General features: G+C 41.6%; 2 protein-coding genes across 3 annotated transcripts; both read left to right on the top strand.

Annotated features, from left to right (window-relative positions):
* The first annotated feature begins 494 nt into the window (after positions 1–494).
* On the top strand, positions 495–10,127 carry pdpk1b (3-phosphoinositide dependent protein kinase 1b). 2 transcript variants are annotated; one of them, XM_037981030.1, is made up of 14 exons: positions 495–910; positions 3,270–3,545; positions 3,785–3,827; positions 3,919–4,056; positions 4,170–4,314; positions 4,399–4,496; positions 5,512–5,587; positions 5,680–5,748; positions 6,402–6,498; positions 6,632–6,805; positions 6,966–7,183; positions 7,331–7,388; positions 7,568–7,720; positions 7,838–10,127. In XM_037981030.1, the coding sequence occupies exons 1-14, from the start codon at positions 809–811 to the stop codon at positions 7,949–7,951; spliced, it is 1,761 nt and encodes a 586-aa protein (XP_037836958.1). In that variant the 5' UTR covers positions 495–808; the 3' UTR covers positions 7,952–10,127. The 2 variants fall into 2 exon arrangements, with proteins under 2 accessions (XP_037836958.1, XP_017273945.1); XM_017418456.3 differs by having other exon boundaries at positions 499–832.
* A 1,581-nt stretch (positions 10,128–11,708) lies between these two features.
* Positions 11,709–25,285, top strand: kctd5b (potassium channel tetramerization domain containing 5b). Its single transcript, XM_017418573.3, has 6 exons — positions 11,709–12,085; positions 17,419–17,527; positions 18,062–18,153; positions 18,262–18,357; positions 20,482–20,607; positions 22,604–25,285. The coding sequence occupies exons 1-6, from the start codon at positions 11,864–11,866 to the stop codon at positions 22,631–22,633; spliced, it is 675 nt and encodes a 224-aa protein (XP_017274062.1). The 5' UTR covers positions 11,709–11,863; the 3' UTR covers positions 22,634–25,285.
* The last annotated feature ends 701 nt before the right edge of the window (positions 25,286–25,986 follow it).

Here is a 25,986-nt window from a genome sequence, read left to right as displayed (position 1 = left end):
GAAGGATGTTGGAGATGCAGGAAAAAGACAAAGTGGAGACATATGAGTGCAGATAGGGAGGATATGGAGGTAGATGGAGGAGACTGACTGAAGAGGGAACAGCTGAAATAATGAGATTGGGTAGCCTGGTGTATGTATTCATAAACACTATTTGACTTATAGTAGTACTTTTCCTGAGCTAAAAACAGAAAAAGTAAAAGACAATAAAAAATAATAATAATTGAGGCTTATATAGGGGTATATTGGATTAAAAAAAGACTACTACAGCCTCCTGCACATGAGCAAACTATTTACTTTTAAACTGTGTAAAATAGCCATTGCAGTGAGCTGCAAAAATGCTAAATTTGTTCTGTCACAAAAAAAAAAAATCACCTATTAACATATCATGTCAGGAAGAAGCAGCGTACACGAATAAATAAATTTCCCGGAACCTCCGTTTAATTTAGGAAACATAAAGGAGGGCTGTTCTCGCCATTGTCGGCAAGTGGACAGAAACTGTGCGTTTTACTGTCGCGGGAGACCTGTAGGTAAACTTGGAGCAGACTTTAGGCAGGTTAAAGGAGTTCGTAGGCCACGTAATCCACTGTAATGTGAACATCCGTCAGTTAAAATGAAGTTCAGCGGGTTGTTAATGGGGCGGACACAGCAGGACTCTCCTCTGCTGTCCTGCGGTAACATTGTTGTGGAACGACGTCACACCTCGAAAAAATGAAGGCACAGAGGCAGCAGCCATTACTGGAGCTTCTCTAATTATTTTTTTTTATATATATCTATATATATTCTAAATAAATACTTGCGGAAAACTCCCATGGCAAGAGCTACAAGTCAGCTGGTGAGTGTCGGGACCCTAAAGAAAAGACGTGTTCGAAGCCTGTCCCCGGAATGTGCGGCGGAGTACAGCCGTATGATGGTAACTTATGTGGGGCCTTCGTTTGAAGTGCGATGCGGACCGTAAAATATCGCTACGACTCACTAGCATCGTTAGCTTCCCAGAACACAACACCCCGTGTTTGTTAAGCTAATGTGGGCTCTTCTGCGTTTGGTTGGCGTCGTCGATTGCGATTTGTCAATTAAATATATGGCAACAAACTTGTGAGTGCTTGGTATTTGGATTTTTTGTGTCTATTTGACAGTTTTCCTCTGACCAGTATATCTTGGCTAATCTTAGCTTGGGTTCGCGCTTTTGACCGACGCTAGCAGCCTAGCATTAGCTTCCACCTCTCGTAAGGGGATAGTTTTATTTTAATAATAATAATAATAATGTCGTGTCGTCAAGTTTTAATATTCGGTTATAGTTTCACCACGGTCGGTTATAACTCTGGTAGTTAATACAATCTGAAGGTAGCGAAAGGTTTGGTTTTTGTTTTTAAGTTGCTGCTCCTGCCTAGTTTGCTAATTTTAGCCGTCTGTTAGCGTTAAGTTTGTAACTTGCTGTCAGTGATGACCGGTGTTGTGCCGAAAAAAAGCACCCCCGCCGCGAAAAGCGCCCCCGCCACAGGAAACTCGTTTCTGGACACTTATTTTCGCTAATAAACTAACTGCTAATCAAAACCGATGTTCCGATTCCTGGATTTCAACACCCTTAGGTACACAGTTAACATTTTTTTTTTTTTCGTCATGGAATAAATTTGTATAACGGGGAGGGGGGTTGTTATTTCTGTCTCCAATAAGCTGTGTTATTCACATTCTAATTCACAGATCCTGACTAATATCTCATAACCCTGTAGGTTGTAATGGAAGTTAATAGAGTGGTGCACATCCTGGTAGCCGTAGCCTGCCTTAAACAGCACCCTGCAGGCTACACGTACATGTCGATATGAAATAGTAAATAACCCCGAGTTCTTCGGGGTGCTGAAACCAAAAGTCACTTTTTTAACTTCAGCTCCACGAGTGTGTGGAATTGCCTCGAGAGGCGCTTTTTCCACGACGCGGGGAGGTGGGAGGGTGTTTATTTCGGCACAACACCGGCTGTATTGGATAAGCTAGCAGATGCTAACGCTAGCTAGCTTGTCGCCAGGCTTCGGTTAGCACAGAAAGTTCGCACAGGCCAGTTGTTACCCACGCGTCCGTGGTTAGGAAAATGTTGGCTGGCGTTGGCCATCAACCATTACGCTTGTTGACTTAATGGTTACGGGTCACCGGATGGTTACACGGATAGCTGGCAACTCCACAGCCAAGCCCGGAATAGGCAGCTAAATGGCCACACCTTGGTTCTGAATGAGAAGAAGCTAGGCTAATTGAACAAACTCACTGAACTGTAAGATGGACAACCCTGCATGTTATTGTAGCTCAACGTGTTACAAATAACTTGACGTTTCAGACAGACAACAGTGAAGTTATTGGAAAGGAGAGTCAGTGGGTTAAGTCTTTTTGTGCTTGTTAGTTTTGCTGAATGCAATCTAAATGAAATTAGCTCAGTGTTGTTTCAGTAAGTGCTGTTGTTGCCTAAGAACAGTCCAAGTTGAACAACTAAGGGTGTGACTACTACCTTCTGGAGAGGTTTCTTTAATAGCTGGATGTCTTCGTAGACTCTGGCCTTCTAATGGCCACGCTTGAATCCATATTTCATTTGTAAAATTCATACCAAGATTGTAAACAGCAGACAGGACAGGGAGTTTTGTTCATAAGATGGTCGTATTTGCTTTAAGGGATTCATTTTGTCACTGTCCTTCAAAACTATGTTGAATTTATTGGGTTTAAAATAGGTTATACTAGTATTAAAAACAAAACTACAAGAGTATTGATTTGTCTAGACCTTTCTTGGATTCTGTCACATACCTTGGGTAGATTTTTATGTTTTCCAATCATGACTATTTCTATACAGCGCACTCGCTTTTTCCAGGTTTATGATAAAATCTTACATCACTTGGAAAGTTTTTGGTGTGTGCGTGATGACTAAGCAGTTATTAAATGACCCAGTTTGACGAACAGTTCAAAGTACAGAAGAGCAACACGCGGCGATTTCCTTAAATGAGCAATCTTTATTTTGAAACAAGGAAAAAAAAGAAAAAGGCCGACAAATATTACTCAAGCCTGATAATCATATTGTTTCTGGTGTAAACTTACAAGCATGTCACTTGTTATTCAGAGTGAAAGGAGCCATTTAGCATTCCCAGTGGTAATTATGAATGCACTGCGTGAAGCTCTTTAGATAACCTTATTTATCAAGCAAAGACGTAGTATTATAAAGTGCAAAATAAAAAAACAGAACTACAGTTGCATCACCCTGCTGACTCATACGTATTCTCGTTGCTCCCTTCTCGTTCCAGTATGATGTTGTGCCCATTCAGCCCAATGCTGTCATCTGTTCCTGCTCACATTCATCAATGGTAAGAAACCACCCCGACTCCTGCTCGCCACTCGCTATCCCAGGCGCCAGCAGCATGGAGGGCTCAGCCTCGCAGGCCTGCGCCGTCGGAGCGACCGCCTGCGGCCAGGGCGCCGACGACCGCGCGCAGCCACCCGTCCAGGTCCCCCAGCCACGCAAGAAGAAGCCGGAAGACTTCAAGTTCGGCAAAATACTGGGAGAGGGCTCCTTCTCGACGGTATGCGGCTTGAATGACTCTTTCTGCCTTTGAGTTATACCAGGGTAGATGTTACTACATGCTGGCATTCTTTTGATTAATGCTCTTAGATGAGTCACCCTCAATCCTCAATTCATTTAAGGTGAATTCACAAATGCTTCCAAAGATTTTTTTTTTCCTTTTCTTTTCTTTCCTCCCCAGTTAAACAAATTGCAAGCACGCCACATTAATGTTTGTTTTTCTTTCTGTCTTCCTTAAAGGTTGTCCTAGCAAGAGAGCTGGCCACAGGGAAAGAATATGCAAGTAAGCATCAATGCGACAGGTTTTGACAGAATCGTTATGTTTTATAATTAAGGTTTACTTATCTGTTGTTTTTTTTTCTCTTTCCTTTTAGTTAAGATTTTAGAGAAGCGCCACATTATGAAGGAGAACAAAGTCCAATACGTGAAAAGAGAAAGGGATTTGATGTCAAATCTTGATCATCCATTCTTTGTAAAGCTCTACTTCACATTTCAAGACGATGAAAAGTTGTGTATCCTTTTCAAATAACTATCAAGACATTCTTTGCCATACCTTTTCAGAAGAATTTTTGTTTTGTTTAAAAAAAAAAGAAAAGCATGGTTTTTCTTAACTGGCTCTTTGTAGATTTTGGCCTCAGCTATGCTAAGAACGGCGAGCTCTTGAAATACATTCGCAAAATCGGTTCGTTTGACGAGACCTGTACGAGGTTCTACTCGGCTGAAATAGTTTGTGCCCTAGAATACTTACACAAAAAGGGGATAATTCACAGGTAAGGGGTTAATTTATTGTCATTGTTGTTATCCAAACGTAAAGGCTTGTGTACCACACAGTTTTATTTTTTTTCTCATTTCAGAGATCTGAAGCCAGAAAATATTCTTTTGAATGAGGAGATGCACATCCAGATAACAGATTTTGGGACAGCAAAACAGTTATCATCAGATAGTAAACAAGGTACACTCAGAATCACCAATTTGCTTCTGTAGTTGAAGTAAAATGTAAAAAAAGGATCCGTTTATAATTTGATCTACTTTAAAGTTTAAACCTCATGATTCTCTGAATACAATCTGTTAATGACTTTCCCTCTTCTAGCCACAGGTTGTTCGATAAGCAGCTAGTTTTAAAAAAAAAAAACAACAACTTTGTGCATCAAAAGCATTGGGTTTCAACAGATTACTTCCTACAGATTTGTCACGTATGTGGACTGGGTATAAGGATCACGCTGTGGCACGTTGAGTGGTCGCCTTCCAGCTGATTGATGATTGTTTGGACCGCAGACCTGCCACATCTTTAAACAAGATGCTAAACCCTAATGTCCTCTGATGTGTCTGCGTATGATTCCCTCCCTTGATAGTCTCGAAAAGACCTGTAATTTGAATGCTATCAAAATTTGAATTGTATTCAAACGACTATGCTGTGGTGCCCTATTACTGTGTATATAGCATTGTTTTTAAAATTTGTTTATTTTTTACAGATATATGCAAAGCCACCAGAATATTCTGTTGTGGGATTTATTTTGCACCCATTTATTATTCTCTTGCCTTTTCTTCGAAATAAAAAATAAGCAACAAAACCTTAGTTTAGCACATGAGACGTTATTGAGTCAGTTGCGTTTCTTTTTACTGGAGCAGAAGTTGAAAATATCGCTTGTTTTTTTTACACCTAAGTCTGTCTATTTCCAGCCAAAATGTCAGCTGTTAACAAGGTCTGCGGTCAAGTTTTTATTCGGCACATATTAGAACCGAGGTCTTTTGTATTCATGTGCTTTTCATGGTGCAACAAGTCAGCTGCTGGTGCCGTCAAGTCCTTTAATTTGAGGATGGAGTGGTGCTAAATTCAAAACCTTTTGGTGTCTACGTTGTTCTGGATAAAGATGTTTTACTTTAAGTCAAGAAGTTGTGACATTAATCTTCTTGAGCCCCTTTGACGTACTGTCCTTTATTTTAATTTTTTTTGCTTCCTTCTGCAGCGAGAGCGAACTCCTTTGTTGGAACAGCACAGTACGTCTCCCCAGAGCTGCTGACAGAAAAATCAGCCTGCAAGAGGTAATAATGTTTGTGTTTTTAGTCTTTTAACTTCTGAGGTCTCACCTTTGACCATGTATGACTTTGTTTTGGTTGTTGTTGTTTTTTTAAAGCTCTGACCTGTGGGCTTTGGGATGTATAATCTATCAACTGGTGGCTGGTTTACCACCATTCAGGGCAGGGTAAGTACCAATGACAGAAGTTAGGAAATCCGTTTTACTAAATGCTTTACGAAGTGGCTGAAATTCAGCTAACTTATAGTACTTTTACAGACTCACTCTAACATGTATCCCACAAAAGTTGACCTGTTTTTTTTATAGTACATTTAAAAGTTTTGGGTTATTTTTGTTGTAGTAACCACAAAAAAGAAAACAAACCAGTCTTAGCCACAGCTTATTATGACTACGCTCGTGCTTCATTCTCTGTGAGGTGAAGATGTGCGTCTTCACCCTCATGTCCACCTGTACGTCACTGTCCTGTCTGCTTCTCACTGAACAGCTCTGTTATTGGAGTATTTCACCTAAATATGTTTGAACCACAGCGATCCTTAGGAAGAGGAAGCAGCAATGTCCTGTTTGGTTCTACATAAAGCAGACAGATATAAACTGTATGAAGGGTGAAAACCTTCAGCAATAAAAAGTTATTTTTTAATGTCTTGTAACCCGGACAGGGGTGAAATTGATGCTAAATGTTTAATTTTAGCGGTGATTGTTGTGTAAGACGTTCCAATTGCCCAAACCTTGTGTGACTCACTTCCTAAACAACGTTTTGTTTTTGTTTTTATTCTTCCCTCTCTCTCTCTGCCGCTCTGTCTCGTCTGTTTCGCCTGCTGTAGAAACGAGTACCTAATATTCCAGAAGATAATTAAGTTGGAGTATGAATTCCCTGAGAAATTTTTCCCCAAAGCCAAGGATCTCGTTGAACAGCTTTTGGTAAGTTGTATGTAATTTTGCAGCTCCTTGCAACAAAGAGATAAGTTGGCGATCTGCGCGGAGCGGTTTATTTGTGGACGAGTGTTTTTTTGTGTTTCCTGAACGAACCCGTTTTTCTCCGCTTCACCTTCAGTCACTGGACTCATCAAAGCGGCTTGGTTGTGAAGAGATGGGGGGGTATGACCCACTGAAGCACCATCCTTTCTTTGATACCATTTCCTGGAGCGACCTACACCTCCAGACGCCCCCCAAACTTACGCCCTACCTGCCAGCTATGTCTGAAGACGACGAGGACTGCTATGGAAATGTACGATTTTATAGTTTTTATGCTTTAAGTCTTGATCTATTGTTTGCTCATTTAATTAATAATAAAAAAAGAGATGCTGCGTTGTTGAAAGGTACAGATCAGTGAAAACGTCAGACTAACCCTCAGCATGCCTGTTTCTTCGTCCCACTCGTACCTGCAGTACGACGACCTCCTGAGCCAGTTCAGCAACATGCAGGTGGCGCCGTCCAGCTCGTCACACTCCTTGTCGCCACTCGACTCGACACCTCCGCAGAGGTCCAGCAGCAACATCGAGCAGTACATCCACGACCTGGACAACAACTCGTTTGAGCTGGACCTGCAGTTCACCGAAGAAGAAAAGAAGTTACTGCTGGATAAACAGACCACTGGGAACCCCTGGTAAGATCACTCTGTCGTCTGGTCGGTGTTTGTTTGTTTGTGTGTGTGTGCGTGTGTGTGTGTGTGTGCGCGCGCGCGTGTGTGTGCTGGGAAGAAACGCAAAGAGAAAAAGAAGTGACCCTGATCTGCTGTCGCTTATTTACACAGGCACCAGTTCGTGGAGAATAACCTGATCCTCAAAATGGGCCCAGTGGATAAACGCAAGGTGATTATATTTGTATATAACGTTTCCAAGTTCAATATTTTCTTGGAGCTGGCAGTTCTCACTCCCGCAGTTCCCAGGGAAGTCCTTGCTCTGGTCGCTGAAATTCCCCAAACCTAAATGGTCTCGTGGCCCCCTCTGTTGGTAAACTAACGTCTTGAAATGTTTGCGTTTCATGTCAGGGTTTGTTTGCTCGCCGGAGACAGCTGCTCCTCACCGAAGGACCACACCTGTACTACGTGGATCCTGTCAACAGGGTCCTGAAAGGGGAGATTCCTTGGTCCTTAGAGTTACGCCCCGAGGCCAAGAACTTCAAAACCTTCTTTGTTCACACGGTAATCATTGATTTATTTCTAATGCCGAGCAAATATTTCCCCCGGCAGCCCGTTCGTACTTGCCCTGTGTTTGATGCGTCTTTTTACATGCGTGCTCTTTTTCCTCTTGGTGTTCAGCCTAACCGGACATACTATTTGATGGACCCCAGTGGGAATGCAGACAGATGGTGCAAGAAGATCCAGGAAGTGTGGAGAAAGATCTATCAAAGGCACCAAAACCCTGGCCTATAGGAGCACAATTTATCCTGTGCCGACTACTTTTCATTTTTCTTTTTTTTGTTTTTGTTTTTTAGCTTCGAGGCCAATCACTGAGCAGAGTAACACCCTCTTTAGTGCCCTTCATCACCGCAATGTAAACAAACTCTTAGAGACGCTGGCATCTAGATCGTGTTTGTTTTCCTGAGTAGATCCAGGGGAAAAATACAACTTTGGATTCAGGGTTGCTTTGCTTGTTCTTTGTGCTCCCTGTGAGGCTTTTATTTTTATTTTATTTTATGTTTTTTTTTTTTTTTCCATGTATGGATGACGAGACTTCCATTATGCACATCTGCATTTTGTACATTCTGCGTGGGGGGGCAAGCTCGTCTTGTGCAGCGACACAAGCTTGGGTACTGCTAGGACTATCCCAGATGCAAGAACTGGTTTCCTGCTTTTGTCGACTTAACACAAAACCTGGCCTTTTTCTGAACCAGAGCCTGACAGTATATCCTAATTAAAACCATATACTAATCATACACAAGCTGTAGTGAAGCCCAACCTATTAGAGCGTGTACTCCATAGTTGTAACGGATACTGTAAACTGATCCGGTCTCACACCCTTACCTAAATCAGAGCTTTTTATTTTTCTAGAGCTCAATTATTCCCATGATATTTGAGCCCCCCCCACCCCCCTCAAGTCTCTTGGTACTTGCTTATTGCAGTCCAATTAAGGTCTCTGTGTAACAAAAAGAAATGCTGGTCTGCAGTGAGACAAAAGTCTGAAGCGGTGTGTAAGAGGGAGCCCTCCGTAGCCGACACCGAGGATGGTTTTGCTAACGGGGCATAAACACGCCACTACTTCCTAATCGTAACTCGCTAATCTTTCCTGCATGGCCAGTTTTGTAACCCAGCTTTGTCCGCTTTTCTCTCGGGGCACTGGAGATTTAGTTGTTTTTTTTCTTGTTTGTTTTTGTTTTCAAGTTTTTAAAGGTGGGTATTTTTTGACTGCATTGGCAACCATGGCAAAGGTTTATTGGATGTTTTTGGTTGTTTTGTACCATTCACTGGCTTTGTGGTGTGAATTATTCAATTTATTTTCTTCTTTTTTTTTGTGGAATATATGGTTCATCTTCAGTGTGTTCTATTGAAAATAAAATCTTATGTGCTGACCACCCCATGCTGAACAGAACACCTCTATCAGCCGAGATGCGTACACGTGCTGTCATTCTCGGACGCAATCATCGAGAAAAAAAAAAAAAAAAGCTGTTCCCGCAGCCGCCTCCCGGACAAGATGGCAGCACTGCCTCAATGGGCTTTATCGGCCCATCCATTTTTGTTTCATTTTCCATTCTGTTTGGCCCGATAGAAATTAAAGCGACAGATTTAACATGCTCCTGTTTTAGCAATATGTATTCTCATAATGCTTTTAATTTTGTTTTTTGACGTAGTACCTTAAGGTCCTCTCCCTTCAGCTGAATCTGCGTGCAGGGCGTGACTGGAGTCTCCGTGATCAGGACCCTGGCGCCCGGGGGTCCGATGTGGTTGGATGTCAGTTAAAGGACATCCATCTGATCCAAAATGGCCAATGAAATTGCTGTATCTGTCTATAAAGTTGAGGGAACGCCAGAAAAGCGTTTTATTTTATTTTTGTTGTTTGTTTTGCTTCTTTTTTTTTTCCTCCCAAGTAGAAAATTGTTCGAATCAAGTCGATGGCTGTCGGTTACATTGTGTATGAAATATTCTACTTCGGCATGTAACTGACTAGAACTGTGATGTACAGATGTATTATTGAATCTGAAGCGAGTAATGCAATGATATTAGGATACAGTTTTTGTATTTTTATTCTTGTATAAGGTTATTGAAGGCTATTTAGCCTATAGTTCATTCTGTGTTATTTAAATTCTAATATATGAATCATATTTGGATTGAAGTCATATTCAGGGGCCATGTTGTGTATGTATTGAGATGTAAAGCCTTTGAATGTGAATAATTATTGTAAACTATAATATTTTACAGCTTTTTCTTACTATATCATACATTTTCTATTTGCTCAGTGATTTAATCATATTCTGATAATTTAATGAATCTGTTCATTCTCGCTCTGATTATTTGTGCGCTAGGTCAGTAGATGTTGAATGATGAATTTTCCACTTAATGCTTGGTAGATCAGTAATTAAAGCATGTAGGGATTTAGGCATTCAAATGAAAACCACGTGTCCTGTCTTCTGTCAAGCACCCCGGCCCACCACTCAGAGCGCCGTACGTTTCACAGCATGTAAATAAACCCATTACCAGTCCTGTTGTGTTGTGGGAAATCTTTTATTTTTTTCTGCACGGTGAAGATGTGGAATTAATCCGTGTGAACGCCAAGTCATTATTCATGCTTGTTTTCATGTTAGTTTTTTTTTTTTGTTAGTTTTTTCTTACAGATGCTTTTCTTACCTCCAGATAGGTTACTTTGCTCTGTTAAACATCCATATTTCATACTTTCAGCTCGTTTAATGTGCTGTGACTTTTAGTATTTATAACCTTTATACGTTTTGAATTATTTAACTTTGTTCACAGACATTTTCCCCCATAGAAAAAACTTTGTTCTGTTTGAAACCCACTTCAGCTACTTGCCCTGCTTTCTATCTTCTTTGTCTAATTTTAGCTGTTTAGTTAAGTTTATAATTACACTAATTTTGGCTGTGTTTTGCTCATTTTAATTTCTAGCTTGAGTTTCTTTACATTTACTGTTTACCAATAGCTAAAGCCTGAAACAGTTGCAGCTGTTTTTTCTGCTTTTAGCTACAGTTTTGCTACATTTAGCCTTTACCCACTGTAAAGCAAACGTAGTAAAACAATTGCAATGTTTCTACTGTCTTGTTTTTAGCTACTCTTGTGCTAACTTTAGCTAGTTTTGTTAATTTTAGCTTTAAGCTATAGTTGGCCAAGTTTACCTTTTTAGCTATGGTTTTGCTACATTTAGGTTTGATCTACAATTATGCAAATTTTGGCTTTTAGCTATGTTTTGCTCAATTTTAATTTTTAGCTACAGATTCCCTACATTTAGTGTTTTCCGATGGGTGAAGCATAAAACTGTTGCAGCTGTTTTTCTGCTTTTAGCCACATTTATGCCAATTTTGCCCTTTAGCTACTTTTGCTACATTTAGCTTTTACCAATTGAAACTTTTTATCGGCTTGCTTATAGCAACTCTTGTGCTAATTTTTGCTTTTAGCTACAGTTTTGCTCATTTACTTTTATTTGACAGTTTCCCTACATTTAGTATTTTACCAGTGGGTTAATCATTAAACATGAAAGTGATTTTAAGTAAATTTATAACCTTTAGCTACTAAGCAAAAGCAGTAAAACAGTTGCAACTTTTTACTGTCTCGTTTTTAGCTACTCTTGTGCTAACTTCAGCTCCAGTTCAGCTCATTTTAACCTTTAACTTCGCTGTTGCTTTTAGCTACAAGCTCGGCTAACTTTACCTTTTAGTTACGCTCGTGTTGATTTTAGATTTTAGCTCCTGTTTCATTGATTCTTGTCTTCTGTTCTGCTTGTTGTAACTTTAACGCAGCGGTGTTTTTCTTCGCAGGAAATGCTGTTTTTAGTAAAACATATGTCGTGTTTTAGCCGTGAATGTGTCTGCTGTTCGTTCCGATGCGCTGTGACATTTACAGAGCCGTCCTCCGCACCGAGGCGTCGGAAGAGCCAGCCGGGGAGGGGGCGCCTCGTTTCCCCCCCAGAAATAATTTATGCAAGTGCCTGCTGGGAGACAGTGGGCTGGCTGAGGAGGAGTGGCTCGGGAGGAGCTGGCAGCCTGCCCTACGTGAGTCGTGGCTGACTCCAAGTCAGCGGCTTCAGCTTCGATATTTCCTGTGAGCCGTCCGAGCCGACGGCAGAGCGACAGAGAGGCAGAGCCGAAGCGAGGGCGGAGGAGGCGAGGCGAGGAGCGGGAGATGGCAGAGAACAGCTCCGAGACCAGCGGCTCCGCTCACCGGAGATACTCGGCCCACTCTCCGGGGGACAGGAGCGTCGCGGCTGGTGTCGGGGCGTCCAAATGGATACGGCTGAACGTCGGGGGCACGTACTTTCTAACAACGAGGCAGACGCTGTGCAGAGATCCCAAATCATTTCTGTACAGACTGAGCCAGGCTGACCCGGAGCTCGACTCCGACAAGGTAAATGCTAAGCTAGCTGAGCTACGCGGCGCTCTTACCTCTTGAGTTATTCTCCTCACTGAATCTGGATTTTTCGGCTTCAGACATGTCAGCGCAGTTCGAACAACAGACACCCGTGTTTATTATTAATATTTCTATCAGCATTAATATCCCCGCTCAGCGCCCCAACTCCGAAAATCACTCTTTTGTCCAAAAAGAAAAGGGCTAACTCAAAATTCTGCAGCTAGCTGCTGTTAGCCTGTTAGCTAGCTAGATTCCGACAGTCACCACATGACTGGAGAAAATGCTACCAGCTAGTTAATATTTCTGTTGCTTTTCGCAGCTTAAACTACCGAGTCTTGACTTTATTAACTTAAAAGACTTAAAAAAAACAGTAATTAAAAAAAGTAGTACCAGACTGCAACTTTTGGTCTTTTTTTCCCCTTTACAGCTCTTTCAGATAGTGTTGGAAACTTTGCTCTGTCCGGGGCCGATGCAGTCGCTCACTTCTGATAATAAATGTTTTATAATCGAGGCTGAAGCTCAGGGTGGGTCGTGTAAGTCAGCTTTAGGTTGGTTTTATGAAACATAATCTTGCTCTGGAGTTTGTAGGTGAATCTGCCAATGGGTAAAGAATTGCTTTCATTGGGATGAAGTCCTTTCTCCTCAATGACCCCAATACTTCACTGTTTGACCATCTGTCCATTTAAACACCCCACAGATCTGTCCTACACACCGCATTACTCTATTACTCTGTGTAAGTCTTCATTTTCTGACATGTTTTTTATTTTTTATCTGCTTGCACAATAATCCTCCCCCTTGCTCACCTTTTTAGTAGAAGATGAAACCACGGCTCATCTCCTGTTTTCATGCAAATATCCTAAGCTCTCAATAATCAGCTTGTTTTGCTGTCGGTTTATCCTGCGCCAGCGATGGATCAGTCCATCTCAGATTCTTGTCTTAAGTGTACATCACGCTCTCGAGCCAAGATAAGAGGGCTTCCATGACGAGGCAGATTATTATTATTATTGGATATACTCGTTGCAGCTGTCTCGACTTGTAGCTGTCAACGTGGTTTCACCTGCTTTCAGCCCACCCTGGACCCAAATAGTAAGACACAATAATCAAAACTATGTTATATTATTGGATTAAAGTAACATTGTGCTTCCCAGCACAGGGGGTAAGTGGTTTTCTGTCTCAGCCGCTCGGGCTGACGTGCTTCAGCGGGACTCTTGAGGAGAGCTGCATTATTCATGTTGTTGACTGGAGCTTGTTTTGCACTTTGGGGCAGACCGGGGAGAAAGTGGAGGAGGTGCTGTCATGTGCAGAGCCATAATACCTAATAGTCTGGCATTTAGAAGCCATTCTGTCCAATAAATAATATTCAGATCACTAACTACCAGTCGCTTACCATGCAGACAGGTTTAAGGTTCAAGCAGCCAACTAACGACGCTCTCAAAATTAGCTAAGAGATGCACTTAAGCGAGCATCCATCATCCTGCGTGCACACTACTCAGCGCCACTCAAGTAAGAGGCTCGGCTCCTTTTTACTTTGAGAGCGGCATCAATTTTTCAAGCCACCCATCACAAAGGATTCCCGTTCTGTCACCGTCTTATTCTCTTCACGGCCGCATCTCTTTCTGCTGCCCCGGGAAGCCCTCTCCCTGCCTGTGTGAGAGAAATCCGGCTGCATTTTAATGCCGTACGTCACGCCTGGGTACACCGCGGGAGTCGGCGTAAATATTTAACGCCGGCATCGTCTCTTCCTGCGCCCGTCTTCTCGCAATGAGTGCTCGCCGTGTGCCGTCGCCCCGTTGTGTTCTGCTGAAGTCTAATTTTATCACCTTTTTGTTTGTCTTGCTCTTCTAAACTTCCTCATCATGACCAGTTTTTTAATTGCCTGTGTATTTTATTTTTTTTTCTGTTATGAATGCACTGTTCCTTGTGTGTGTGTGTGTGTGTGTGTGTAAGGAACCCCCCAGGTTGCAGTAATTTGTGGTTTTGACAGAAAAGCAGAGCAGCTTCCTCAGGTCCACCTCGTTATTTTAGCTTTTTAAGAGGCGCCGTTCGTCTAGTATCAACAGAAAAATGTCATTTCTTTACAAACATTTCAATTGCCAAATATTTTAAAATAAAACTTATCTTTTTAACTAAACCTCTATGTTAAAATGGGTGTATAATTTCAAACATAAAGGCCCATTTTGACAAAATCATTAGTGGTTATATTCCTGAGGAACTCCTGCTCAAAGAGGATCGGACTCCTGAGGCTTTTTAACATCTTAGCTTTGCTTCTGAATTCCCAGCAGAAAAAGTCTCCATCTTTTTTTTTTTTCATTCTTCATCCTGACACCTTAAAGTGGTTTTCATGTAATAGTGTTAATTGCTTTTTTTAATCCCTCTTTTTTTGGTTAATTATTGCTAACCATCTGCTTCTTTTGTTGTGGCACACCCTTCTTTTTTTTTTTTTTTGTCGAATTAACACTTGACGTTCGGCGCTGTAATGCGTCTGCAGAAAGCCTCATTGGACGTGTTGTGGTTGAAGGGTGGGTCACTGTGGTATTTCCTGTGGGAGGATATGTATTGTACGTTGGAGAAGAATGATAAGGTTCATGCAAAACACTTCCCTCTTCCATAAAGTCCGCCCTCCTAATTGACTTTGTTTACCTAAACTTGAACTCGTCTGTGGTTTGATCCCGGCGTCGGGGCGAAGTTGGACTTGACTTAGGTTGTGGTGAATCTTGAGGTCATCAGTGTACGTTTTGACATCTGTTGGGGAAGTCAGTGGTATGAATACCCTACGCTCCAGAAACCTAATGAAACACACACAGTACATTTGAACTGATTTCTGTTTCTGCCCTTCTACATCTCCACAGCACCAGCCATGTTTCCCCTCCGTTTCTGTCCTCGCCCCTCTTGTTTGTTGCCCCGTCCCCCCCAAGCTAGGCCTCCAGAGATGGCCTTTTGTTTTTAACCAAACACACTGTGTTAATTGTTTCACGGAGCCACTGAACTGAGCCCGTGTCACCCCCGGAGTGCCCCCTCTGATAACCGTGCGCTCACAAGATTACATCAAGCTGAGGAGTTTTGCAGAAACGTCGTCTTGCAGGACGGCATGAAACGAGCAAACAGAAGTTTGGTTCACCGTCTTCAGGGTGGGGGCAAAGCTTCCCGTGATAGTTTCCAGCGTGTGTCAGGACATGACACTTTGTCTAGCTGTATTAGTCAAACTTTGACAACTTAATCCAAAGTAACTTTTTTTGGCATGAGTAATTATTCACTCTGTGGTAGGCATGGGTTGGGTTCGAGATATGCTGCTGGTTTAAAAGGTTAAAGTTATGTGTGATCAGCTTTTAATGGCCTGATCAATATCCTCAATCAGCGTCGAGTTAACTCTTCTACCATTTAGTTCAAATCCAAAGCAGGAGGTGAATCTTTTCCTCCCGCTAACAACTTGGACACGTGACTGTTTAGAAATGTTTCTAGTTAAAAGAAAAAATAGATGCATAAAAAAACAGGTAGTCGTGGCTTGTTAACCAGAAGTGGCGATACTTACAAATTTATGGGCTGTAGATGTAACACGTGACAACAGTTGGTGTGTGGTAAGCAGCTTATTAAAAGCTATCAGGGCAAATAATGAGGCTAAAATCAACTCGTAAAGGGTTTTAATGATGTTTGTAGTTTGTTTCTTTTAGTGCTGTAATTAAATACAGCTGTAGTAAATGACTTTATTCATAACATCCTTAAAAGCAGATGACATAATAAAACAAACCTCATGTAAGTGATTTTTACTTTCAACGAATTCCCGGTACAGTTGTGACCAAACTCTTGTTATAGTCCTTGAGACCGATGTTGAACAGATCTTCGGTCCCAGCAGATGAGTGGATTTGTCAAATGCAGGTGCGGCCAGAGTCCCTTTTTTTATTTTAAAATGAAACGTGACTCGTTTAGGTAACTTTTAATTTCCATGCTGTTAGAAACCAAAATGGCCACAGTGGAAAAGAAGTGATGGCTGATTCAAGATGAATGTAGTGGAGCTGTGGAGCTTTCTGGTGTGTGTTCAGGAAGTGAAGTGTTTAAAAAAAAAAATTCCTAAGTGATTATTTACATATTTGAAATTCCTCTCCTGACATGATAGACCAACCTATAGTCCACGTTAATAAACGAATCGACGGCATATAAATTCTTTTTTTTTTAATCAGTGTTTTTCTGTCTTCAGGTCAGGATATTGTGCCGCATTTGGAGGAATTAATCTTTTTTTTTTTTTTTTTGCCATCTGCTGGAACATCAAGTCGTCTACGTTGTTACGAAGCGTGTACGCGGCGTGACCGTGCAGGTTTTGGCCCTGTTTATGTCCTCGGTACGCGCGCGTGTGCTTAAACCCCAGGGACTATTCAAATTTTAAGAAACTGACACAAAGCATCAAGACCAGAATAGAGCTCCTTTGGGCTCTGGTGAAATATTTTCAGCTTGGAAAAGAGGTCAACCTGCCATGAGGGCTTAGAAATGAATTACAAAGGAAACTGCGCTGGGACCTTTTCTCATTATTAGAAAGATTTTTTTGGGTTTTGAGTTTGAATCCATTTCTGGACGGGCAAGCTAACAATATCTGCCATTAAGGACATGGCTGTGTGTGTTATTATGCCTTGGAATGTGTGGAAATGTTACTTTTCTGGTGTAAATAATGTCACCATTTGTATAAATGGACGTTGCTGATAACTGTGCTCTGCTGAGACTAAGTTTAAATTCTTTACATTTTGTTGATTTGTGCAAAATTAGCACCAAATTTGATGCCTGTTTGATTCACTAAATGTCAAGTTCTGGTTAACAAATGGAATTTAGTTGTGATTTTATGTGAAATGCTACCAATGTAACGCAGCAGATTAGACTAATTAATGGTTGTAAGCCGAGGTGCTTTCTCCTGGTCCCCTCAGTGGAATCGGCCTGTTGTTCCAAATCTTTTTCTGTTCTGCTCTAATTGTTTTAGCTGGCTCTTCCCACCCCCACCCCCCTCGAGAGGTAACGACAGTCTAATCACAGCACAGAAATAGGGGAATACCCAGAGGTTGTGAGGGAATCAGGTTGAAGCTGGAGGCCTGCAGGACTACGGAGGCCATCTCCCAAAGCGGGTAGATGTGTGGCGCCGTGCGCATGTCACCTCCGCTGCTGTCGAGCTCGTCGGCGCGGGAGCTGACCTCAAATTTCCCGTCCCTTGAGTTTTGCTCAGTGTTTTTTCCTCTAAGATTATTTCTGTGGGCTTCCGGATGAATTGGTTTCTAATGAAGCAGTGACATTTTAGAAGGTTGTTTTTGTTAGCAGTGCATTTTAAACTAACTTTTTTTTTGTGTGCTTCTCAGGATGAAACTGGTGCCTATCTCATCGACAGAGACCCCACGTACTTCGGGCCGGTGCTCAACTACTTGAGGCACGGCAAACTGGTGCTCGACAGGGACCTGGCAGAGGAAGGTGATGCCACCACTTGCCTTTTTATAATGATCACGTTTTGCTTTTAATCATCCAGGGCAGGGTTGGAAGCCATTAAACACTAAAAATAAAGAATAAAGCCCAGCTCTTTACTCGCAAAATACTTATTTCTAAAGCTCAGTTTCACTCTGCCACCACTGAGCATTAATACATGCTTAGTGGTGGCAATTTTAGGTTATTTGATGTGATTTTGATACGGGGAGATTGGCAACAAAAGGTAGACATTATTAGCTGGGGTCGTGCTTGTCTGCAAGCAAGTTTTTATAAAAACTATTTCACTGGTGTACTTTAACACCTCCAAATTGTAATGAGTTTATAAAAAGTTAAAATCGTAGGAAGTGGTAACATACGGGTTCTGGTCAAACATAAAAAATGCATCTCTTAACGTCCTTTTCTATTTTTTTTTTGTCATGAAGTCTTTTTCAGGTCATTTCACTTAATTTAAAATCACCCAAAAAGGAAAACACACATTTGACTGGAATAAACGATTTGTTCTTTTTTTTTTTTTTTTTTTAGGCGTGTTAGAAGAAGCTGAATTTTATAACATCACATCATTAATAAAACTCATCAAGGACAAGATCAGGGACCGCGACTGCAAAACATCACAGGTACGCCCGCTCCTGCTGAGTGAAATCACTTTTTTGAGTTCTCATGTTCACAGAAAGCTAAACGAACTGTTGAACTTGACGTGTTCTTCCTTTTTTTTTTTTTTTCAGGTTCCAGTAAAGCATGTGTACCGAGTGCTGCAGTGCCAGGAGGAGGAGCTGACGCAGATGGTGTCCACGATGTCCGATGGCTGGAAGTTCGAGCAGGTAAATCCCCCTCCCTGCAGGGGGAGGTCGCGGCAGCAGTCCTCCCCGTCACGTGCTCCACCCACTCTGCTATGCTCACATTAACCCATAAAAGTCCCATCCTTCATGTTGGAAAATGACCTGAAAAGCCAAAGCGGCGACGACCACTCGGGCTCTTTCTCATGATCCGGGCATGCCTTCTGTGCTCTGATTGGTTGTTGCAGCTTGTCAGTATAGGTTACGGGCGGGCCCACCAGTCAGAGTTTCTGCTGATTGTGTCAAGGGAGGTGAAGGGAGAGGAGTCTGCTTTGCCAAACAACAGCGGAGAGGTGTGTCCCACGAACTTCTGTCCACGGGCTGATCACTGCATGGTCCCCATGTTGTCCATACACACCCCTTTAGCCATTGTTTGTCCCAAGTAGACACACAGCCGTTGGTTGTTTTTTTTGTTTTTTTTTGTTCTTTAGCTGATTCTTTTCCGTGTTCATTTGTGCCGCTTGCTCACCAGTGAAGCAAAGAAAACCTGACACTTTTGTTCTTGTCTGTGATTTTTATTTTTTTGATTGCCTCATTATTATCGTTTTGAATCATTGCTTGGCTTGGTTGTTAGATTATGTGAACATACGCGACTTAGGATCGCTCGATTTGACGTGACCGCCGCTATCAGCAGAAGAGAGGTGCTCTGCTGACCTAACAAGCAGCTCGTTCTTTAGCTGAATTCGACTCCGAAACACTGTGAACTGGCAGCGTGCAGAGACTTTGGGCAGTTTGACGAGTGGGAGCCGGTTGATCCCATTTGGTCGTCTTTGCTGTGTTGATGCCGTCTTTTAGAGTCTGCTCAACAACAACAAGTATCTGGCAGCGGTGACTAATGAGGCGATGCAAGTCTGAACATGCACACCTGGGTACAGGCAGTACACATGTAGTCTGCAGCACACACACACACACACACACACAGCATTCAGTAGAAACGGCACACAGTCAACGACGGGAGTTGCTGTGTTTATTTTCTCATGCCTTCTATCACACGAAAGGCATTCGCGTTCAGATGCAATGCTTCTCGTTTTTTTAAATCTTTGTAGGCTTAAACAAGACGAGCAGGAATGGTGCGAGTTAACAGGTTTACTTGGATATGTTTCCCCCCCGCTCCCCGCCTCCCATCAGATATAATTAGTTAGCAGTTTCGGGTGATGCCGTTGAATAAATATCCTTTTAACAGCGCAGGGCTGCAGCAACGTGACCATGAAGGTGTCGGAGAAGCTCCTTTATGCTTCCGCTCATAGACAAATCTCCGGTGTCGCGGCTTCAAACTGGGCGTGACTTGTTGGCTGGAAGCGAGCGGCGTTCTGTGGTTTGCGCTCAAGTTTACCTCAGCAGGAATTACTAGTTTTCGAACCCCTTGTTGTGCACGTTCATTTGAAACCTTTCTGGTTCTATCAAGTCAAACCCACCATCATTTCTCTGTTTTGAAGCAGCATGTTTGCCTGGAGGTCATCCCTGCACTTCTGTGTGCTCATTATCTTTCCGTTCGTGTTCTTCTACTTGACATTCTTTCTTTTCTTTATGTCTTGATTTAGTTTACCCTGTTTTGTGTAACAGTGATCATTTTATTTCACAGTGACTGCTTCAATAAATTGGTGCTTTTTGTTGTTGTTCTGTAAACCCTTTCATGTGTTTTTATATTTGGATTGTCTAGAAGTCCTGAAAGGCTCAGTTTGAGGTCATTTTAGGGGGTGAATGTAAAGACACGACAGCCACACTTTTGAAAATGTTTTAATTGTCTAATGTGCAGATTTTAGATGTTGTTTAAATGTTTTAAATGGCCTTTTTGCCCGTGCTCGATCATGTATTGTCCAGCCCTGTTTTACATCGATATTCTTTATTATTTATCTGTCTAAAGTCAGCAGGTATGTAAGTTTGTAATCTCAGCAGCAAACCTCAGCAAGAGCTCATATTTAGACGGATCTAGTTTGTAGAAGTAGCTTTGTGCTCTGTGCCCCTTCACAGAGCCTCCCTGTTTGATTTCCAGCACCTTTTTTTTATTTATTTAATGTTATTTGAAGGCTACGTTTGCCACTTTCAGCCCCCGGCTTCTTCTTCCTCGCCCTAACCCGACTCCTCCTCTGTTCTCGTGTGTCTCTCTAGCTGGTCAGCATCGGCTCCTCTTACAACTACGGAAACGAAGACCAAGCTGAGTTCCTGTGCGTCGTCTCCAAGGAGCTGCACAATCAATCCTACGGGACCAACAGCGAGCCCAGCGAGAAGGCGAAGGTAAGCGCGGCGGCGGCGGAAAGTCCCGCTGAACAGATTCGCCCAAACGTCGGCAGGAGGCAGCCTGCGCCGAAGGCCTAAAGCGGGGTTGCATTAATGAACGCACCACCGGTGGGGGGGGGGAGCGAGCACCTCTGATTTATTGATGAGAAATCACTATGAAGGAGTGCATCGCGTATATTAAGATCGTCAGGGGAGGACGGGGGGGAATATGGAGCCTGAATAATTTTATCACAGCAAACGGACAGACACAAAACTGACATTTTGTCGACATAAACTGAACTTGTCTTTTGCTCCTAAACCGCACGGAGACGTCTGTAATTGAATCGATCGCTTCTGACCTGCGTCCCGTTAGATTTGACCCGGCGTTTAATCCGTGGAGGAGGATTAAGAGAGCACAGGTTTGCGGATTAGTGGCGCTGCTGGCAAAGCGTGACATCTTCTCAAAGGGCTTTGCAGCGGATACAGACGGCGCGCTGCGGGACAGTTCACACGTCACGCGCTCATCATCAGCCTGCCCGCTAATTTAAAACCAGCTGTTACCTCAGGTTTTTTTCTGTTCATCTTGCGTACATATCAAGTATTTTTTTTTGCCTCTTCCAAGAGCATCCTATCCAAACAGACATGCTTAAATAATTGTCAAATTTGCATGTCTTTAATTTGTGCGAGTGACCAGAAACGGAGCGCTTGGAGCTGGACTGAAAGGGGTTCTTGGTTAATTTAATTATAGCTGCTTTTTTTTTTTAAAGTTGTCCATAAATGAGTTGCAGTATCTGTTTTCACCCCTTTATTCCCGTTAGTTTTATTTTTCGCCTTGTTTCCTTTCGTCCAACTTTTGACTTCTTCGCTCATCTCGGTGCTTTCACGACACGCCTGCCTTGTCCTCTGCTGCGTGTCGCTCGGGGCGAGGACGAAGAGACGGATTACAAAACGAATGACTCCGATTAAGCCGAGCACTTGTGACTCAGCTGCTCGCCACCAGAAGCCGCCGGAGTTCGTCCTGTAAGGTCATTACTGGGGTTGCAGTGAAGTGACAGAATCCAGGCTGGAAATCAGCTTTGGAGTCCAAAGTGTTGGAGCCAAAGACCAGATGGTCGGGGCTGCTGCCGGCTCCAGGTGAAGCCCTCTCTGAAACCAGACGTTTGTTTCTGACCCGCTCGCAGCCCCGTTTAACGGAGGCCGTGTTGAATCACGAGCTGCGGCGGCGTGAGTCATTCAGAATCGGAGCGACGTTTACAAGAAGGAGAGCGCCCGCTTTTCTTTGACCTCCCAGAACCGCGGCAGCTAAAAACCCTGTAGTTTGATTTTATCCCTCTTTGAATCGTTACAGGTAAAGGCTGGGACAGTTAAGTTCACGAGTTCAGAGACTAATCCCAGAATAAATTCTTGTGCTAAAACAATATTTTTAAGAGTTTAACAATTGAAATCAACTCTCCCGTTTGTTCAGATGTGGCAAAATAAACGGATGTGATGAATTAAGACTTGCAGCAGGATAAGATGTAAAACTTTTAAATATTACCAGGTGGCTTAGACAGGATTCATTTATATGGACGATTTAAATTATTATTTTTCCAGTTTTTACTTAAAAAAAAAAACAAGATTATTTCATTTTATTAATGTTTTTTTCCATCAGTGAATTATTTCAGTGATGTGGCGTTGACTTTTTACTTCTGTAAAAGAAAAGAACATGAAAAAGAGGAACAATTGACCAATTTTACAGCAAAATTTGACATTTTCTTTTAGATGTATATGCATCTAACTCCAAAATATTTAGTCGTGAGTTACAGACTCTCCTTTCTGATGTGTTTTAATGAGCAGTAAGCCTCCTGACGCTGTGGACGTGTTAATAACGCCAGAAATGCCTTCAGAACCGTAGACTAAAGTAAAAGTGAAGGAGAAGGGAGTTTGTTTATGAAGACTAAAATCACGAGACGTTTTTTTTTTGGTTCGGTTCTTATTTTTCCTTTTCTTTGTTTTTGTTTGTTTTTCCTTGCAGATTCTTCAGGAGCGGGGTTCTCGGATGTGAGAAGGACTCAGTATTACGATGCAAACGTATCACCCCTTTGCGGGACGAGAGCTTCGGCACGGCGGAGAGTCCGGAGCGGGAGGGCCGGGGGAGGGGGCCGCCATGTTTCTGTCTTCCCCTTCACAGTTTGTTTTTTTCTTTCTGGATGTAAATAAGCCTGTTTACTGACAGCTCGTGCCTGTACGTTGAAACTGGACCTTTTTTTTTTTTTGTTGTGGTTTAGCTTTGTTTTCAAATTAGAGGCAAGTATTTGACTTTTTTACCTAAAACTAAGGAACTGTAATCTGCAAATGCTCTAATATACGGCCGCCATCATACAGGGCCAACGATTCACTCAGGGTCATCTAACGAGTTAACTCTTTATATCTTTTAACTCCGGGGGTCTTGTAAGGGATCAGCGTAGTCTTTAGAAGTCCAAGTATCAAAGAAAATCAGTGCTTAGGAGATATCAAGAAGGGAAGTGTGCATTTACACGAGCTAGACGATTAAAAATATCAAAATGTTCCGAAAAAAAATGGATTCATTGAAATGGTTTCACTGAAGTTTTGGATTCCAACTAAACGCAGTTGATCAGATTTATTTTAGGAACAACGCAGGAGCATATCTCGGACCCCCGAAGATTATTTTCCATGGGAATATTGTTGTTTGAGTAAGGAGATTTTTAAAAATAAAAACGTAGCTCTACATTTTATTAAACTGCCAAAATCATCATCTATTTCTAACGTGAATAATGTTATTATTATTATTTTTTTAAACTCTTAAAGAAAATTTCAAGGCCGTTCAGATGTAATCATCCTGACCTCTTCAGTTTGAACACGTCTGAGGGAACGGGTTTTTATTTGAGGGGAGCTATTTGTAGCGTTTCGTGGACTAGAACTATATTAGGTGGTGAAGGACTTCATATCAAGAGGATTTTTTTTTTCGTTGTTTTTGTTGTTTTCCTGTAAATAATCCAAATTCAATACTAATATTTAACTCTTAAAGGAAATAAAAGAAAAAGCTGCACGTTTTGTACACTGTATAGAGAGCGCAACTTTCAGGGGGAAGTTGTTTGTACTGGATCTTAAACAAAACAAACAAACAAAAAAAGAGCAAATCTTGGTGATAACTTTTGTGTTTTTGCGTCGTTTGTAGGCGGCTCGAGAGTTTTCTGACTCGCAGCAGCTTGTGATGCTGAATTGGGCGTTTATTTTTATTTTTATTTTTGTTTGTTGTTTGTTTCCCACAGACGCCCCGAACATATTTTGATAACAATAACAAAGCTATACTTGGCTGGCTATGAAATTGACTGTTACATTAAAAATGAGATTTGTCTTCTTTTTTTTTTTTATTAATATTATTATTGTTATTATTTTGAATTAGTTTATTTCATAAGCAGGACTACAGGCACTACCGTGGAGCAGACTGTCCACACTGCTGCCTGTAATGTTCTCTAATGTAAATAATGATTTATTTTCTCTTTTTCCTGATTTTTTTATTTTAAGAAAGCTGTTTCAGGTTTGTTGTGATTATTATTATTTTTTTTAAATATATAGGTTGAACATTTCATTCACAGTTAATCATTTAGTGTTGCCTTTTTTTCCCAGTGACCAAAATCCAATGTCTTACGTGTGTTTTAGACATTGATCTTAGTGTCAGGGACAAGTAAACGTTTCTTAATGCTGGCACACTTTGTACATAGAGATTTGTTAACGACACGAACCTCCAGTTAATCACATGCACACTTAATACACTTGACTAAAACAGTTTTTATACGGTCTGAAACTCAAGTATGGATGCATGATTTGTTTGTTTTTTTATTTTCTATAGATTTACACAGATGTATAAACACACACACACACACAAGGGCTTTTAAAGTGCAACCGTCGAGATCTGCAAAGAGGTTTAATCAATGTAGACTGGATTTCCTGCCAGAGCTAGGCTATGTTTACATTTGCTGTAGTATTCTGAAGCCTTCCAACTCCGTACCGTCTTGCACTCCTGCACACACGTTCACCTACGTCTGACTTGTGTGACCTCACCGATGGCAACTAAGCACTCCTCGGCTCATCGCTCCAACATGCAGACCCGTTTAAGACACACCATCCTTTTCTAATCTCCGATGCTTGAGCGTTGTAGTAAATCTTGTTTTTTCCTCCCCACCACATTTGACCTGATAGCTGAAATAATTGCAGAACTTCTGCTGAAATTTCTAGTTTATTTACCTTTTAGTAGTCTGATTTGCTTTGAGAATTGGTGACATGTTTTTGTCGTAAGTGCATAACTTCTTAGCAGCTATGCCGCGTTCAACGCTCGCCTCGCACAGGGCGTCTCACAGAGTATCTGACGTCAGTAATCATTCATCTAATGGACAAAAAAAAAATCAAATCTGTAGCCTAATACTTTTAAGTGCCCGGTCTGTTCTGCATTCGAGTCATTACCCACGGACCACTAATGCATGATTGATGATCACAACTTTTAATCAGAGGGAATGAATGTGTCATTTCTCCTCAAGCTAACAGTTACATTATTGAATATGGTTCTCATATCACTACATAGAACACCTATATGATCTTATGCAATGTTAAAAATGTACAAACTTAAGTATGAGGGGGTAAGAGATAGATCTATATGGTCTTGCGTAAGTAAACCCAATAAAAATGTTGTCATTCATATCTGTCTGTGTTCCTTTATTTCTCATTTACTGGATAAGTTGTTTTTAATAGTGCATCACGCTGGATATCCTCTTTTTAGTTAGTCGTTCCTAAAATATGACCAAATGGCAACCCCTAGTGGCGCGCTTCTGACCTCACAACCATAGTTTAGTAGTCTGAAGAAATGCCTGTTTAAGTGTCGAGGTTTTCTTTTCTTCGGTTTCACATACACGTGTGGCACTGAACAGGGTCCTTAAATGCGCTACTTTTGCACAGAAAAATTTGTAATTGTAAAGACAAATACATAACTGGATTCATGAAACACCGGTGGTTTGGATTAACGGTCTCCTGGCCAATCAAAGATGACGAACGTGTCAAGATGGAAATCCCATTGTGTGAACGAGACCACCGTTACTTATAAGTGAAAGAAAATAAAAAGTAATTAAGTCTATTAGGGTTGAAACTATTAAGAAAACATATATCTTAGTTGTATTAGTGGAAATGTATGACTAACTTGTAAATTTTCATTATATTCTGTGGTTAATTTTAGAACTGCTATCTGGACAGCAACAACTATTAAGCCTAAATTATATTTCATGTGTCATAATTCATTGTAAGTTGTCGGGTGTAGTCATGAGAATAAAATGAGGCTTAACAAAAACTGTTTTGAGTACTTTAAAACAACCGGATAAAAGATAAATGCAGCGTGGATCTTTTGGA

The sequence above is a fragment of the Kryptolebias marmoratus genome, linkage group LG17 (genome assembly GCF_001649575.2).
Source record: "Kryptolebias marmoratus isolate JLee-2015 linkage group LG17, ASM164957v2, whole genome shotgun sequence".
Taxonomy (NCBI): Eukaryota; Metazoa; Chordata; class Actinopteri; order Cyprinodontiformes; family Rivulidae; genus Kryptolebias; species Kryptolebias marmoratus.
This window is presented reverse-complemented; position numbering and strand designations above follow the sequence as displayed.

Bases quoted from the DNA above. Each gene is read 5' to 3' on its own strand.
- kctd5b (XM_017418573.3), top strand. From the start codon at position 11,864: ATGGCAGAGAACAGCTCCGAGACCAGCGGCTCCGCTCACCGGAGATAC. The intron at 17,528-18,061 runs GTGATGCCACCA...TTTTTTTTTTAG, and splicing joins CAGGGACCTGGCAGAGGAAG to GCGTGTTAGAAGAAGCTGAA. The intron at 18,358-20,481 runs GTAAATCCCCCT...GTGTCTCTCTAG, and splicing joins ATGGCTGGAAGTTCGAGCAG to CTGGTCAGCATCGGCTCCTC.
- pdpk1b (XM_037981030.1), top strand. From the start codon at position 809: ATGGCAAGAGCTACAAGTCAGCTGGTGAGTGTCGGGACCCTAAAGAAA. The intron at 5,588-5,679 runs GTAATAATGTTT...GTTTTTTTAAAG, and splicing joins GAAAAATCAGCCTGCAAGAG to CTCTGACCTGTGGGCTTTGG. The intron at 7,389-7,567 runs GTGATTATATTT...GTTTCATGTCAG, and splicing joins GCCCAGTGGATAAACGCAAG to GGTTTGTTTGCTCGCCGGAG.